This window comes from Mirounga angustirostris, unplaced genomic scaffold (genome assembly GCF_029215605.1).
Source record: "Mirounga angustirostris isolate CCGP_5_RB_7025 unplaced genomic scaffold, mMirAng1.0.hap1 SCAF_7, whole genome shotgun sequence".
Taxonomy (NCBI): domain Eukaryota; kingdom Metazoa; phylum Chordata; class Mammalia; order Carnivora; family Phocidae; genus Mirounga; species Mirounga angustirostris.
In genome coordinates, this window is record NW_026991715.1 from 102,370,033 (window position 1) to 102,388,650 (window position 18,618).

General features: G+C 35.8%; 1 protein-coding gene and 1 non-coding gene across 6 annotated transcripts in view; both read right to left on the minus strand.

Annotated features, from left to right (window-relative positions):
• Positions 1 to 1,915: 1,915 nt before the first annotated feature.
• Positions 1,916 to 2,022, minus strand: LOC123836328 (U6 spliceosomal RNA). The gene has a single exon (XR_006788940.1). It is a non-coding gene; the product is annotated as a U6 spliceosomal RNA (small nuclear RNA).
• Positions 2,023 to 10,329: 8,307 nt separating this feature from the next.
• GABRG2 (gamma-aminobutyric acid type A receptor subunit gamma2) overlaps positions 10,330 to 18,618 on the minus strand; it is a 102,744-nt gene continuing 94,455 nt past the window's right edge. For 3 of the 5 annotated variants that reach the window (XM_045901791.2, XM_045901786.2, XM_045901782.2), the window contains exons 8-10: positions 14,423 to 14,628; positions 12,511 to 12,534; positions 10,330 to 11,184 (exon numbers count right to left, since the gene is read on the minus strand). In XM_045901791.2, the coding sequence (XP_045757747.1) occupies positions 10,909 to 11,184; positions 12,511 to 12,534; positions 14,423 to 14,628 (506 nt within the window). In that variant the 3' untranslated portion in view covers positions 10,330 to 10,908. The remainder of the gene's footprint in view (positions 11,185 to 12,510; positions 12,535 to 14,422; positions 14,629 to 18,618) is intronic. The other 2 variants (XM_045901784.2, XM_045901788.2) reach the window with 1 other exon arrangement.

Genomic DNA, 18,618 nt, shown 5'->3' on the forward strand with positions numbered 1-18,618 from the left:
TTAACATATTATTTTTCTACTTGCAATTACATAGTTAAAACTTCTCATGCACTTACAAAATGCATTTTGTAAACTAGTATAAAAATAAATAAACATAACAATGGGCCTATTGATATTCCAGAAACTATATCCATTCCCTTCATTTTTTTTTTTTTTAAGGCAGTGTTTGTACTTGGGATGTTTATGTGAAATTCTACTCATATCTTACATAAGTTATAAAAAGTAAACCTGGAATTAATGTGGTCCAAATTTCTCATGAGACTATTCTGAACCTGCTCTCTTTTCCTCAAGGTCACAATGCTGGTTAGTTGCAAAAACAGAGTTAGAATAAAATTGATTTAATTTTCTTTCAAGATTCTTTATATTGTGCCCCTGGCTTAAAAGCCAACAGTTATATTTTATTTTTATGGTAGATTAATATTGTTTATATATATAAATGAATATAGAAAATGTACATATGTAATTATATCCCTTTAAGTATTTTTGTCTTTTTTAAAATAAATATATATACTGAAAAAGACACTGATCAGGTAATTTTCACAAAATGACCTACCCATGTACCCGAAATACAGATCAGGAAGCGGTATTATCAGTTCCCAGAAGCCTCTCTTGTGCTCAGGAATCCTCTCCTTTCCCATTCCCATAAGAATTCCCCTTCACCACCATAGATTAGTTTTGATTCTTTTTGAATTTTATATACATAGAACTTAAAATATTCTCTTTTGAGTTTGGCGTTTTGCTCTACATTATACATGTGGATTCATTCATGTTGTTATTTGTAGTTTATCTGATTGTTGTAAATTATGTAGTGTAGAATATGCTGTTGTGTGAATATTCTACAGCTTTTTTTATTCATTCTGTAGTTGATAGGCATTTGAGTGGTTTCAAGACATAAGCTATTAAAAAACAGTGCCCTGAGTGGGTGCTTGGGTGGCTCAGTTGGTTAAGCATCTGCCTTTGGCTAGGGTCATGATCTCAGGGTCCTGGGATCGAGCCCCGTGTAGGGCTCCCTGCTCATGGGGGAGTCTGCTTTTCCCTCTCCCACTCCCCCTGCTTGTGGGTGCGCTCTCTCTCTCTCTAATAAATAAATAAATCTTTTAAAAAATATTGCTCTAATCTTTCAAAAATAAAAATTAAAAAATTTTATGGGTATTTTAAATGAAAATTTCACAAATCATAGTGGGTTGCATTCATTTTACAGATTTTATTTTGAAAATTCTCCTTTATCTCTCAACTGCCTATTATAGGTGAGGACTTTTCTATGTTTTAATAAAAATTCGGAGGTAAAAACTGTAGCCCCCACTTTTAAGATGTTTTTAGCTTTACAAGGAAGGCTATATCATATATACATTTTGCAAATTTGGGGAAGGGTAAGGATTTTGTGGCCAGATCTTTACTTCTGAATTAATGGTTTTTACTTACCTGGTAAATTTCCAATTTAATGCTTTTTTGCCATTATTTTATAGTGGCTCATGTGCATTAGTTTGTAATGTAAAATAATTTTCTACCATAGCTCAACATAAGCCTGAAAGCCATAGCTTTCATGGCAGTAGCAGGAATTTTTTTACTTTAATAAGTATTATCAATTCTCTACTGCCAAACTAGGGAGGTGAACAATTTATTTTTGTGTTTATTCATTATTTTTTTAGTTTTTATTTAAATTATAGTTCACATACAGTGTAATATTAGTTTCGGTGTACAATTTAGTGAGTCAACACTTACATACAATGCCTGGTGCTCATCCCAAGTGCACTCCTTAATACCCATCACCCATTTAACACATGCCCTTCTCACTTCCCCTCCAGTAACCATCAATTTGTTCTCTGTAGTTAACATTCTGTTTCTTGGCTGGCTTCTCTCTTTCTTCCACCTATGACTCTTTGGTTTCTTAAATTCCACATATGAGTGAAATCCTAAAAATATGGAACGTTTCACAAATGTGTGTGTCATCCTTGCATAGGGGCCATGCTAATCTTCTCTGTATCATTTCAATTTTAGTATATGTGCTGCCAAAGTGAGTACAAGAGGTCAACAATTTAATATAAAACATCTTTCAGAGCACTTTTAGATTCTCTACTGTTTAGTTCCAGGTAATGTTACTGTGCCTAAAAACAAATACATGTTCAAAAGAAATGCATGTTGGCTACATAACTTCATATAAATGACAAAAATGACAATTTTGAAAGAAAAACTGATTCACTAATCTATTAGGTACTAATAAAGTTTCTCTCCTTGACCAAACTTTAGTACAACTTCTGAGTCCTTTATCTCAAATAGGCTCAACTTTTGGACTTGTGTATTCACCTTTGCATTGCCCAGTTTCAGCAAGAATCCTGTTGAGTCAATCTAGCAAAAATCCCTTGATGTGTCCTTTTTATAATTTTCTATCCGCTGAGTCCTACTGTACTCTGTGGCCATAAATTCCCACTTGTCCTTATATTTGTGGTTTTTCCTCACTGCAAAACCCCCATTGCTGTAGCCTCTCTTGAACAGTCTTTCATAATGTTGCTAACAAGTGTCCTGAACAATTATATTCTACTGGGGGCTTTTTAATGAAAAATGTATTATCCTGAGGAAACCCAATGATCCACCACCTTCTAGTCTTGTTTTCTATCTGTATCTTATAAATATAAATATAGACAGAAAAGATATAAATACAGTTGAAATTTGAATAATACAAGTTTGTACTGTTTGCATCCACTTATACACAGATTTTTTGATACAGTTCTGTAAATGTTCTCTTATGATTTTTAACATAACATTTTTCTAGCTTAATTTACAGTAAGAATATAATATATAATACATATAACATGCAAAATATGTTAATCAACTGTTTATATCATCAGTAAGGCTTTAGTCAACATTAGCAGGCTGTTAGTAGTTAAATTTTGAGGGAATCCAAAGTTATATGCTTATTTTCTCTGCACAGAGAGTCAGTACCTAAACCCCTGAATTTTTAAGGATCAATTGTATATTAAAATTAATGAAAGAAACCATATACATATATATATATATATATAAAATTATATAGGATCTGGGGAGAGGTAAGGATTTTGTGATTAGAGCTTTCCTTTTACATTAATAATTCTCACCACCTACTGAATTTCAAATACAATACTTTTTTTTTTTTTGGCAATACAGTATAAACTCTGTAAGGACAAAGCCTATGCCAACAATTTCTATCATATCTCCAAAGCACAGTGCAGTGTTTGGCAGATGGCAAGGACTCAACATACTTATTGAATTGAATCACATCTTCATTACTTTACAAAGGCATCAAGTATTTTGGGGGTAAAAAACTAAAAGATTAAAAAGGGAGAGACAGAGTCAGTAGAGGCTTAAAAGAGAAAAGGAACTAAATTTAAGTACCGAGTATAATTGCACTACTATTCAGCAGGGTTCAGATCTGGTCTTCATGAGCACTCAGTTCCTTCTCACTTTCAAGGGAGTCAGAACACTGTTCACTAAGGAAGTTGTAGTCTTGTACCCTGTTGAGTGCTGGGTTCAGAGGGTCTATAAATTGATCCATTTTCCGTCTGGTTTTATTTGTAGTCACTTTAGGTTAAATTGTATCCAATAAAGTCTCAATTGTCCCTATAGTCATTTTATTTACAGAAAGAGGACTCTGGCTTTGCTAATTTTAGCATCAGCCCAGTATAGAATTGTACACTTGGTGTACTCCTAACTCAGAAACCATGTCTCTTTTTTAAACTGAGCAATAGCGGATGAGAAATATTGGCTCAGAAGATCCACATTTTGTTAAGATAGCTCCAGGCTGCTTTACCCTATAAATCACTTACTGACTTGGACATTTGCCATGGGGCTCACAAGAGGGCCATAGCTATTAGCCCACATTAATTCCCCCAAAACAGTTTCCTGAAGGCATTTCCTTGACTATTATAAAGCCAATTGGAAAGTTGTTCATGTTGAACAGAATACAGAGTGTAAAATATATCAGTTTTTAGTACTCCAATGTGATTCCCTTCAAAGACTACTTTTTCTTCATGGATTAGGCATCAACTGAAAAGACCTAAATTTAACCTTTATAATCAGAGTTTTGATGACTATGATGCAAATGAAGAGGCTTTGCGATGCACTACATGTACTAATTTTTGGAGATTTGCTGGATAGTTTCTTTTTCTCTAGACCCGTTCTCCAGCCTTCCTCACCATGAGGTATACCCCATGAGGCTAATCTCTGTAGCCCACACTATCTGGGTTTCCTTGCCTTCTACTCTCCATTTGGTTTGACCACTGGGATGCTTTAGGTAGGAGAGGAGAGAGTTCTGGGTGTTTGTTCCCACCCTCCCTCCCTGCCTGGCCACTGTTTGGCAGTGGCTATGTCATCTATCTAAAATCACAGCTCCTGTTATGTGGCTTCTATTCTATGGCATTTTCTATGTTCCAATACTCCTTCCTCTTGCACTTTCAGGACTAGAGTGGTGTCGTAGACAGAATAACACCCCAAAGATGTTTATGTCCTAATTCCCAGAACTTGTGAATATGCCTTACTTATTAGAAAGGACTTTGCCGATGTGATGAAGTTTGGAGTCTGGAGATGAGTGCATTATCCTGGATCATGGAGGTGGGCCCAGTGTAGTTACAATGGTCGTTATAAGTGGGAGGGCAGGAGGTCAGAACTAGAGGTATGGTGGAGGGAGCAGAGTTTGGAGTGGTGTAATTGCTGGCTTTGAAGGTGGAAAAAGGCCACTGGCCAAGAAATGAAGGAAGCCTCTAGAACCTGGAAAAAGCAAAGAACAGGTTCTCCCTTAAAGCCTCCAGAGGAAACTCAGCCCAGAGAACATCTTTAGTTTAGCCAGTGAGACTACCGACTTTGAGGTATGATCATGAATTTGTGCTGTTCTAAATAACAAAATTTGTGGTAATTTGATACAGTGGTAATAGGAAACTGAAGCAGATCATAATGGCTTTCTCATGGTACTACACCATCCTTTCATTGGTGAACCTTAACATTGCCTACATCTTTGTGAATAACCCCTTCATTAATTTTTCTTCATTTATCCCTAGTGTACCATTTGATTTCTTCAAGGACTCTGTTAAATGCATATACTTTATTTAGTAAACCACTTTTAGAGATTTATTCTACTTAAATAGTGGGAGATATACACAGTGCCTGTGGGAGAGGTACACAGATATTCATTGTATCATTATTTATAACAATAAAAATAAGTGATAATGTAAATTTTCAGAATAGGGACTGACTAAATTACGATACAGCTGAATGATATAACAATAGAATGCCAGAAAATGTCTGTTACATATGTACATACATACATGCAAGTCTGTGTGAAAAAAAATCAGGCTATAAAACAGATCTATATCTATACCTATATCCATATCATGTTTATACCTCTATTATCCATCTATCTCACTATATAAAGAAAAAAAATAAATGATGCTTTTAGTGGTTAACTCTTGCTAGTAGATAAAGGATATTTTTTTTCTTTGCAGCTTTTCATATTTTTCTAAAAAGTTTTCATTTGTGTTCAGAAAGTTTTAAAGCAGTAATGAGTTCTCCTCACATATGGTGGAATGCTTTGTATTACAGAGAAAATCTTTTCTAGTTTCACCAATTAGAATAATAATTTCTTCTATCTGCAACTATTTAGTGCAGTTCATTATAGTTACTTGCATTCTTATCTGACTCTTTTATCATGTTATGGGCATTTTGAAGCAGAGAATGCCTTAAAATTTATTTCTTCCTATACTCATAGTACCCTTTGCGAGGCTCCTGATAGGTGTTTACTGAAAGCTTTATATTAAATTGATTTTATAGATGCTTAATCAAAACTTCTTTGATGAGGGACCCATAAAAAAAAACAAATAACAGAAAAAAAACTAAAAGGCAAATTTATATAGCAGGGAGATAGAAGATAACCTGATTTAAGGTGCAAATGGTGTTGAATTATTTATATCAGATTCTTGTCACAGAATTGTTCATTTAAAATTTGCTTACTAAGAGGATTGAATAAATGTTAAGTATTTAGCTGAGGTAAACATTAGGATTAGGCTACTCAACAATCCCAGTAAGTACTGGAAGAAATAAAATAGCCTATCATACTTTAGTCATATTGGAAAGGCTTCATGGACTAGGTAGAATTTTTAATTAGCAACTGTTCACTGTGTGAACAGAGAAAGGCATTCTAGTAATATGGCACTATTTTGGAAAAGACTCAAGGAGGAAATAGGACAAATGAGTCAAGACAACTGTGTGGAGATATGACACAGTTTAGGAGAGTCTGAATGTTAGATGATATTAAGAACATTAGAGTGATAGAATTAAGATGGGTTAGAAGGGACCAAAATAGGAATAGTCAGAAAATCCCCAGATGTGAGTTGAATTTTCTATCCCTGGTCCAGTGACACTTTTTTCTTTTTTATAGCAATAAAAGTCCTCATGTTCATTTCATTAAGGATCTTATAAATTTAGCTAAAAAATAACTTATTAGCTTAGTTATACTGGAAAAACATACTATATTAAAATGCAACTACACAGCTATTGATAATGTCACTTATGTTTATTTAGCAGTCCAATTAGGTATTTCCATATTTTTAAGGAAAATCATGTTTTACTTTTTAAAAGCTATCTACATGTATATTTATATTTATCATCTATGGCAATTTAAATGATACTGTTCCAGTTGGGAATAGTTACTCACCAATACTTGGCTCTGTAATTTTCTTCATGTACATGAATTTCCCAAGCATGTTATATCAGTAAAGATGTTTATTATTCCCACAAAGTGGGAATATATAGTAATTCACTTCATAAATTATAATCATTATTCTTAGGCAAGGTAAACTATGATCCTGTGCCCTTTCTTTTCTGATCTTTCATATATGTGCTGAGGAAAATTATTAATATCCAGTCCCTCTTTGGTATTAACTCAGTTACTCCTTATAATAAAACTATGAGTTATAAACCATTATTATTCCCATTTTCAGGTATAATAGGTCTTGAAAGGGCCTGGATTTGAACCTAGGTAAGCTGGAACAAGAATCTCTGCTTTGCCATTTTGTTATACAAATAATAAGGGAAACCTTTTATTTATATCCCAGATATGGCAGAAGAAAGTTATAACTGGATTTACAATTGGTCTATGATTTTTAACCTCAGAACAAGTAATAATAAGTTCTACCACTTTCTTGATTTGGTAGAAATAATGAGCCTATAGAGACTAGTCATGGGAAACTCTTTGGTTGTCCATTGTCTCAAGCCCTGAGGGACAAAGGCCAACTCTGAGTCTGGAATTTTTCAGATAACTGGAGATCTCTTTTTTCAAACAGAATTCTGAAAGCAGTAGGTAACACTGACTATTGATTGATCATTACATTAGGTAGAGAATGAAAGAAATGCAAAATTTATCATCTTATCTTTTTTTCTGGGTATTCTAAAATTTCTGTCTCATTGCAATAAAATAAAGTGAGGTCAAGATCAAAGAAAGAATGCATCTTCAAGTTTGGCAGATCCTAAAGTATTAACAGAAAGAAAGTATTCCAGAATACTCCTGAAACACTGTAAGGCCCAGTAGAAAGAGCAATGGTCAGATGCCTCTCCCTCTGGCTGTGTGACCTTTGGGCAATTCAACCAGCAGTAAAAAATATAGCAGAGCTTTTGGTCTAGGTCATTCTCCCTACTCCTACACATTTGACAAAAATTCGTAGTGACAAAGCATAGAGATAGCAATTTTTGACATAATCCTCAAAGACCACATCATTTGGTTAATTTAATTTGACCTTCACCAGAGACAAAAAAATGTTGCTACTAGTCAGAATAATATTGAGACTTAAAAGAGGGGATGAAGGCCATATAATGAATATGTACTCAGCTAAAGATAAGGGCATTGGGTTAGACAGAAGACACAATCTAAGTGAAAGCTATTTTTTTAACATGTCTGGAAAGTGAGAAAGAGATGTTTAAATTGGATGCAGACAGCCATGAAGAGCCAAGAGAATGACAGGCAGCTGTGCTTGTAAAGGATTATGCTACTTTCTTTGGAGAATTTCAAAAGACTTCAGTGAAATATAACACTCTCTCTGGAGCATGTCTCCCTATGTTTTTAAGTTTTGGGGATACAGAGAAAGGTTCTTTGTCCTTAAAAGTAACTAATGTGTAAGATTTTCTCAAGAGAGTCTCAGATCTTCAACCTATAGTTTAAAGGAATGTTTGCAATACAAATACTCCTTAAAAATGAAACCTCATACTGTAGAATCACATTAAGACATACATGAGTATTGCTGGATTTTTTAAGGAAAGCTGATCTGATGGAGGTGAGAGGATCGTGGCAACAGAATACTATGGGCCCTGGAAGTGAAGGAAGACACTTTTGACCACTTGCTGAGGGCTGAGTGCCACTACATGGGGTGGCATTATTATACCTTTTAGCTGGTAAAATGGAGGCTTATAAAGGAAGAATTGACAATTGTCAAACAACGGGTAGATAGTAGAGTTGGGATCACAATTATGTCTGACACCAGTGTCCATGTTCTTAACCACACCACAAGTTTTGAGGTTTGAGCTTTACTTACTTGGTGACATTTCTTCCTTCTTTTTCCATTCCATACCCCCAAATATATCTCTTAATTTCTTTGAAGTGAGGAGCATCACCATGCATAATAAGATCACACTGCACACAAATAAAGCTCACATAAAGGGAAGGCAGCATTGGGGAATGCTACAGGAAAGATGGGTCACAATTTTTACAAGTCCAGCCAGACCACTGACATGCAACCATCAATTAGAATGCAGCATTTTTATTGTAAAAGTCCACATATTAGGCAATTCCCTTTGTGAAAAGGTTTTTTAAATACATAGATGGGGAGCAGCTAATAATTAAGAATTAGATTACATATATATTCATATTGCCAGTACTATGCACACATTGGAAAGCTAGCTTTTTGAGTGTCCCCATTACAGAATACATTTCAAGTTGACAATAATGTGTTTCTTACCATTGAAAATTTGCCAACAACTCTCCCAAAGAGTCAACATTAAATATGTTAACAATTCAAAACATGAAAATAATTCTATTTACATGTTTGAGGTCATATACTAGAGCACTGATGTATTAAAGGTTTGTAAAAGTGGCAGCTGAATGTGTTTCAAGATTCATCCAGATAACTCAATGAGGACCTTACACAGTTTCATAACAAAGCCACTCTTTCTTTTCTGCTCTTTTTAGATTATCAAGTTAATACTGGCTATGATTGCATTCTAACTTAGAAAAATGATTGCCATAAAGAAGAACTGACAACGGGTGCTATTTTAGAAAAATAAGGATTCAGGATGAGTACATGAAGCTGGAGCTCAACTCATCATGTTTGAAGTCTGGGACAACCACTTCATGTGATTATCACATACTTGAATGAGGCCACAGTCATAGGTTCAACCTCCATGTAAGTCATTCATTTGTTCTTTCAATTTTTAAAAATTAATCTTCAGTACTTTTTCTTTTTTTTCTTTTTTTAACAGAGCATAGAATACAACATTCTAAACACCAGTCAGGTATGAATCCTGCCCTTGCCTGTCATGTCTTCAAGTGGAATTGTGGATGGGGTCAAAGCTAACTCATCCCCAAACCTGGGAAAAAATATACAAACTCTAATTATGCCCTAGTAGGCCCATTTCTGTGCATAAACATAGGACTTAAGTATTATTTTAAAAGAAGTATGGACTTTGGCTATTTTTGCTCATTATCAAAAATTTATTTTAGGCAAAGCTCTTTGGATCCTTCTGTTAATTTTCACAAGACCAAATAACATTTGACAATACCTATGTGAAAAGATGAATCACTGGTTGCAGCTGGCTCAAAGAGATTCACAGAAGCATATGAAGCCAGTTCACTTCCAAACATACCTGTTGAGCACCAACTATGTGCCAGGCACTATATAAGGTGCTGAGGATCCAAAGAGGAAATTACAAGGATTTTGCCCACAAGGCACTCACAATCACTAGAAGCAGATCTTGAGATGGAGAATAAATTCTGTTATAATCTATCATCCTAAAGGAAGATAAAGTAGCTGCAAGCACATACAATTACTTTATACTCTATGAAATTGGGCATATTTAGAGGTGGCAAATGTCAATTATTCAGTCTATATTTAAAGTGTTTTAATATGTCCTACATGGAAAAAAAAATAAGCTGTTTGAATCTTCATGCGTGAGGGAGATGGTAGAGAAAATTCCTCCCTCCAATTCCAAACCCAAACCCTTATAATTACATTCATGATTCTTTTATAGCCCAAAGACACAGAATAAAAGACAATGCTTTATGATGTTAACTTCATTCCATTTATTTTGGCTCTAAAGAGATGCATGCATTAAACTTGAAGCATTCTACGGTATTTAAATATTTACATCATTGTACATGTGATGTGGAGGAAATTTTCTTCCTATCTTGGGATAGAGGTGTAATAGATTTCTAGTCTAGGCTCTTATATTTAAAGTGACTTGTGATTTTTCTCAAATGAGGGAGATATCCTACTGGGACCAAATTTATTACAACCTGCCCCCAAATGAACATAGGGTACAGTTTTGGACCTTTTGCATCTAATTGTATTTTGAATTGATTAAGGACACCACCACAGTAAGTAGTCACGGCTTCCACTATTTCAATCATTGTAGCTGAAAAAGATCTAGTGTTCTTGCTCTAATTTCACTTTGCCTTGCAGGTTTGAAACACAGCAAACATTAAAGTTCAAATTACACTTACCACAGGAGAGTTGGGCAAACAATAGGACATTAATACAATTTAGCAGGTTAGAACATAGAAACAAATTCAAAATGACCATAAACCATACAGGGGATTATTTAAGTGGACTTAGAAAGGACATCTTCTCTCCATGAGATTTAGTGAATAAGACCACATCAATAAAACCCATACCTCTTTCACAGGTAAAGGTAGGAAACCCAGTAAACCAGATTGAACAAGCAGAATGCAGTGGGGAAGAAGATCCGTGCATATGAGTCCATTTTGGCAATACGAATATGTATCCTCCCATGTCTCCAAGCTCCTGTTCGACAGTCTTCAAAACAGCAGAAGAAACTGGCACAGTCCTTGCCATCCAGACACTCATACCCATATTCTTCATCTCTCTCTTGAAGGTGAGTGGCATTGTTCATTTGAATGGTTGCTGATCTTGGGCGAATATCAATGGTAGGGGCCTGAGACAAGGGTAGGGAAGAAGAGTTAGTTATACTTCATAAATCCTAGACTAGGTCTCCACAATGTCACCAAGGTGAATGATGAATCTGAAAATGAGTACTCAGGAATTGCTATGAAATCGTGATCTACAATGGTAAAATTGAACTTAGAAGGAGAGCACATTTGCAGATTTCAAATTTTGAGCTTAAGCAGTGCAGCTGAAAATAATACCGTCAAGCTAATAGCTATAGCAAGAAGATTGAACACCAAAAGAACTCAAAGTTTAAAGATTTAAATCAAACAACTACATGGAATCTTATTCTAGTAAATATTAGATGTGAGGTTGGTTACATGAAGGCGTTTAATGGTGCTGCATGTGAGTAGAACAGAGAAATAAAATGCATCAATTTTGAACTCAAATTTTTTGTCATGCTTACCTATAGGCAAATAGTAAATCCCATTACACTGAGCAAATGTACTAAACTCTATTAAATGTTAAAATATATATAAATATAGGAGTTTTCTGAGTTTATACCACAAATGGTATGGCTTATGTTTTAAAGAAATACAGTGTTTTGTCTACCATTCAGCATCTAGAAGCTTCAGAATGTCAGCAATGTTTACCTAATGTGAGTGAAAATTGGGAAAAAAAAGGCTACTGCCTTTTTACTGTTTGAGAAGAAACTAATACCAATGAATCGAATGATAATTTAATCTTTGCTGCCCTATTAATTATGAAAGTACAATAAATCACAATGATTAATTCGGAGGAGTTAAGTTTAGGATATTTATTATAAATATGAACCCTAGTGTCTCTAAGTTATCAGAAATCGTTGCATTATCGCATGATAGAGCCAAAAGGCCCCTGGATTATCCTAAATGGAAGGGATGGGTGTTTTAACTTAAAGCATTTCAAAGTTTTATAGAATTGATAGGTTCAAAATTCAGAACAATGGAGATTATAAAAAGTTACTTATCAAAAAACAATCCTGTTTTGAATTAGGATTTACAGAGTTACATTTTAAGAGCATTTATAGTATATATGGTAGGTGCAGTCAATGAATTTTATCTGAGAAGGGAGGATAAGGTTTGACTTTGATGTTTAAAGAAACCCTCTTTTCTAATGATATGTCCTAGAGCTTATAGCTTTATAGCGTCAAACCTCTGCAAATTAGTGTAGTCTAGAAATCTATAGAACTTTCTTCATCTCAAAGGTCTTACCTCTTGTAGAATGCTTAAATATCTACTCACTAAAAAAACAAAAAAAAAATCGAAACACCATGTAAGCGTTAATAATTAAATTCAGCAGTTGCATGCAGTAAATTTTCATTCCAAAAACATTATACCTTGAAGGAAAACATCCGAAGAAGCTTTGGGTTTGTAGACAGAAAAGAGAATTGCATTTTTTTTTTAATTAAAAGAAAAAAAAAGAAGAAAAAGACAAAATGATAAATTAAAAATACATTTTAAAAACAGTAAAATGAACTGAAATTATAAACACAGAAGGACAATTCTGGGCTTGGAATAAAGTATATGCCCAAATTTGGAAAATGGAATTTGGGGATTTCAATAATTTAATCCATAATTATCTAACTACAGAAGCCAGTGTTGTTCACTTGTGAGGAAGCTTTCCACTGCCTGGTTTCCCTGTATAAAAGTGTGATTTTATTTTCTAATTAACATCAAGGAGGCCTTACTAGGTAAGTCTTAGCACAATGAACCAAAGGGCATATTTAATGGAAATTTCAGCTTCTCATTCACAGCTTAGATGATTTATCACAACTAGAAAGAGCCTAATTGGCTTACAAGAGGGAAATCCATAAAATTTTCAGATAATTTGATTTTTTCAGTTTCTTTAATCCCCTCTGCAATGATAGAGCTGTTAGAAAGGGCAGAAGAGCGTTTTCCAAAGGACTCTTGTTTAAAAGTTTACCCTCACATCCTTGTTAATGCTGGCATGTAATAATGCTGAGTGTCATAGAACCCTCTTCTTGGGGAAAAATGTAATGGAAAGTGAAGGATGGGGAGAAATAATAATTAAAAAAAAACACAGTAAGGAAAATAAAATAAGGATAGAAAAAATGCAAAGATAGAGAGGCAAACAGGAAAGGAAAGGACTGCATAAAGCATCGTGAATATTTGGGAAATGATTTTTTTTCTTTACCTGTTACAGATTCTTACATTCAGATAAATATATGCCATTTGTAGAATTTCACCAGCGTTCCTGGAGATCAGGCTTCAACCTAGAATCGGCTGTATTTCCTCATTAAAATGTAGTTGCCCTAAAGTTGGTGGGTCAGAGCGCTAGCCAATATCAAGGCCTTCATGGCCTTTATGACCGACCAGGAAAGCATGAATTCAGGAAGCTAGGGTGACTTCCTTTGCCCCTGTCTTAGAAGGGAATAGACCTTAACTTCAATGGGGCTTCCTAGAAGCCAGACAGCCACTATACTCAGGTGCATAAATGAGTAGCTACTTGCTCTCTTCAACATCCATACTAAAGGATAATTATATTAGGCTTGTATATTTGTGCCTTATCATCTCTATTTAAAGTTTGGTGACAAGGTGAAGAAGTCATCCTACCTTTTTCCAAATCATTGAAATCAATCCAGGTTGGTAACTGTATAAATCATCAACATCAACCATCATCAACTATTAATGGTAAGGACTTTAATGTGTAAGGCACCATGTAATGCTTTTTACCTTCATTACCACAGCAGCCCTTTAAGTTATATATTTTTTATAATACTCATTTTATATATGAGAAAACAAAGACACAGGGAGGCTAAGTAACTTGCCCAAACAATAGATGATCCATTTCATTTAAAAACGATACTTTTTAAGTATGAAACCAATTGTATCTTCTTGTGGTAAAACACACACAATTACTTGCAAAAGTGTGGTAATCTTTGAAACTTCAAGAACATTCAGGCTTCCTAATGGAAAGCCTTGAATGAAAATGTTAATTTAAAACACCAATAATTTAAGAATGCTATAGTAGGGAGCAGAAAGATGACAATCAATGAAACCTAGAATAAATGCATGTCTCAGAAACGTTTATAATCCCTGTGAAATGAGAATAAGAGTATGCCTTAGTGAATCAATTCTTCTGGCCTGGTCAAAATCATACATTCTCTTTTCATTTTGGAGCCCAAAGTGTTGAGGCTTAGCCTGCAGACAGGCTAAGACCAAGCCAAAACAAAATCAGGTGGCCTTTACATAAAAATTTCAGTGATCCCAATGGGAAATGATACATACAGGGTTTTTCTTCTTTTTGTCTTTATCCTTGCTTGGTTTCCGGTTGCTGACAAAATAATGCAAGGTGCCATATTCCACCAAAGCAGAGAAGACAAAGATGAAGCAAACAGATACAAAGAGATCCATTGCTGTAACATAGGAGACCTTGGGGAGTGACTTCCGGGCAATGGTGCTGAGGGTGGTCATTGTCAGGACAGTGGTGATACCTGAAGAAAGGTACAGTAAAACAGATCATGTGACCTCATCAGCAAGTTGGGTAACTGAGTCATTACTGAGACCAAATTTGTTTTGTGACTTCTGATAAGCAACCTCAGTAATGGGAAAGGAGGCATAACTAACTGTAACCCATTCACTTTGCCCACAAATATTTATTGCCTGCTTACCAAGTATCAGTTACTATGACAAACACTGAGTATATGCTGAAAACTAAGACATGTTCCCTGACCTTATGTACCTTATATTTTAGTGACAGAGAACACTATAAATCAAGGGGGCAAAGGACAGTATAATTACAAATTATGGTTTATGTGATGGAGAACAGCAGGGATGGTGAAAACCTAATTAGATGGGATACTGAGGAAAGACATCTTTGAGGTGGTGATATTTAAGGAGAAGTTTAAAAAGTTAGAAGACACCAACTTCTGACTAATTGCAGAGTAAATAAAGGAAGATACTGAGGAAGGGACACATTATCTTTTTAAAAAAATTTAGAATACCTAGCACCTGGGGAGAGACAAAGGTATCAAAGTGATGCTGAGATAACAGAAGTTATATCATGCAGAGCATGTAAAGGAGTTCACACTTTATTTAAAGTACAAGGAGAATCCATTAAGGGTATCAAATAGAGGAAATGAGCTATGTGACATGTTCTGATTAATGAATTTTTAAAAATCTATTATATAGAAAGAAGATGGTGTGGTAGAAGGTATATCCCTGGGGATGGTGACCTCAGGATCCAAGGTCTAACAACTACATATATTGCAACTCATTCTGAAAATGACCTGAAGATTGGCAGAACATATTCTATAACAGCTAAAGTCATAAAAAGAAAGCCACATCAAGAAGGGAGAAGGGTAGGAGGGAAGAGGTATGGTTAGGAACCAAACTACTGTTGTGACTACCCAGAAGTGGGAGGGATAGGACAAGCATGGAGGAACAAGGGGATGAGCACCCCCATCCCTGGGTGCCTGCACTGAGATGAGCCCCCATAATGTCTGGCTTTAAAAATCAGCAGGGCTTAACTCTAGGAGAGCCAGAAAGGTCAGAGGAAACCAAGTCTCCACTTCTAATTAAAGAGCCAGCATGCTATACTACTCACCATGTATTCCAGCACAGAAGAACCAGTTTGATAAGTGCCTGGGTTATACAAGAAGGAGATTTTTTGAACTGGTGTCAGAATCTGCAGAAGCTTTCTCCAGGAACAGAAGTGCTGATGGGCCCCATTTTTCTTACCCTACTTCAGCCTAGATGGCTATATGCTTGCAAAAGCCAGTTCTGAAACTCTCTACTTGCTAGCAGCACTTGCCCCACCCCATCATTCCTCAACAGATCCATCTTACATAATCTACCCTCTCCAGCCCCCTCCAAAGGGACTCCTGTCCTGCCATAACTGGCCAGGTAACCTCAGTTGGGAACAGCAACCCCTCAAAGAGACTACTGCCCCACAACACCTGGCAGGTGGCCCTTGCCGGAATCAGTGTCCCTCCAAAGAAAACCCTGCCCTAGGGACTGGGGAGCTAACCCCACACACCAGCATGTCCATAGTAGCTGTAACCAGGCCTCTTAGGGCAGTCCCTACCCACCACTGTGCCCACAGCAGGACAGTGCACACAGCCTACACAAGGGACATCCCTGGAGCACCTGGTTCTGGTGACCAGGAGGGGATTGTACTACAGGGCACCACAGGATGCCTTCAACGTAAGGCCACTACTTTCAAGATCAGGAGATATAGCTGACCTACCTGATAAATAAAAACATAGAGACAAAATGAGGAGACATAGGAGGATATTCCAACAAACAAAAAAAACCCAAAACCACAGAAAAAGAGCTAAACAAAATGGAAATAAGCAAACTACCTGACAAAGAGTTGAAAGTAATGGTCATAAAGATACTCACAGAACTTGAGAGGTGAGTGAATGAACTCAGAAGAAACAGAAAAAATTAATAACCAGTCAGAACCAAAAATATAAAAACATCCCTAACCTGGAAAAGAAAAGAGACATCCAGCTCAGAAAGCCCCTAACAAGTTAAACCTAAGGAGGCCCACACTAAGATTTAAAGATAAACAATCTTAAAAGCATCAGGAGAGGGACCAACAATTACATAAAAGGGAAAACCCTCTAGGGCTATCAGCTGATTTTTTTTTTTTTTTTTTTACAGCAGAGACTTTGCAGGCCAGAAGGGAGTTGCATGATATTCAAAGTGCTAAAAGGAAAGAACCTACAAGCAAAAATGCTCCACCTGTCAAGGCTATCATTCAGAATTGAAAGAGAGAGAAAAAGTTTCCCAGACAAACGTTACAGGAGTCTTACAAGAAATGTGAAAGAGACTTCAAGTGGAAAATAAAAGGTCATAACTAGAAATAAGAAAATTATGTCAGGAAAAAATCTCAGTGGTAAAAGCAAACATACATTAATGGTAGCAAATTAATCACCTATTTGGCTAGTATGAAGGCTAAAATGCAAAATTAGTATAATTGATTATAGCTACAAAAATTAGTCAAGGAATACATAAAATAAAAATAAAATATGGCATTATACATAAACATGGAGAGTAAAAATTTAGTGCTTTTAGAACATGTTTGAACTTAAGCAATCACCAACTTAATATAGATGGCTATATACTTAGGATATTATATATGAACCACATGATAACCACAAACCAAAAAATTATCATACATACCCCCCCCCCAAAATAAAGTGAGAGTAATTGAAGCATAACACTAAAGAGAGTTCTCAAACTGTAAGGGAAGAGAGCAAAAGAATATAGGAAGAAAAAAACTATAAAACAACCAGAAAACAATTTTAAAAATGGCAATAAATACATATCTATTGATAATTACCTTATAAATGGACTAAATGCTTCAATCAAAAGACATAGAGTGAATAGATTAAAAAAAAACTAGACCCATCTATATGCTGCCCTACAAGAGAATACTTCAGACCTAAAGACACATACAGACTGAAAGTAAAGGGATGGAAAAGTATATTCCATGTAAATGAAAGTGAGAAAAAAAGCTGGTTAGCAATACTTAGACAAAATAGACTTTAAAGCAAAGGCTGTAACAAGAGACAAAGATAATGATAAAAAGACCAATAAGAAGACGTAACATTTGTAAATATCTCCACACCCAACATAGGAGCACCTAAACATATAAAGCAAATATTAACGGACAAAAAGGGAGAGATTTGTCAGTAATCCAATAATAGTAGGCAACTTAAACAGCCCATTTACACCAATGGATAGAATATCCAGACAGAAAATCAGTGGAGAAACAGTGGCGTCAAGTGACATATTAGACCAGATGGACTTCACAGATCTATACAGAAAATTCCATTTAAAACTAGCAGAATGGGCGCCTGGGTGGCTCAGTTGGTTGAGCGACTGCCTTCGGCTCAGGTCATGATCCTGGAGTCCCTGGATCGAGTCCCGCATCAGGCTCCCTGCTCGGCGGGGAGTCTGCTCCTTCCTCTGACCCTCCCCCCTCTCATGTGCTCTCTCTCAAATAAATAAAATCTTAAAAATAAAAAAAATAAAAATAAAAAAATAAAACTAGCAGAATACACCTCCTTTTTCAAGGGAACATGGAACATTCTCTAGGATAGAGCCCATGTTAGGCCACCAAACAAGTCTCAATAAATTTAACAAGAATGAAATCATTTCCAACCACAACAGTGTGAAACTAGGAATCAATTACAGGAAAAAAATTGGAAGAAACACAAAGATATGGAGTCTAAAATGCATACTACTAAAGAACAAATGGGTCAAAGAAGAAATCAAAGAGGAAATAAAAAAAATATGTGGTGGGATGCTTGGGTGGCTCTGTTGTTTAAGTGTCTGCCTTCAGCTTAGCTCATGGTCCTGGGATTGAGCCCTGTGTTGGGGGGGGCGGGTCCCTGCTCAGTGGGGAGTCTACTGCTCCCTCTCCCTCTGCCCTGCCCCACCACTCATTCTCTCTCTCTCAAATAAATAAAATC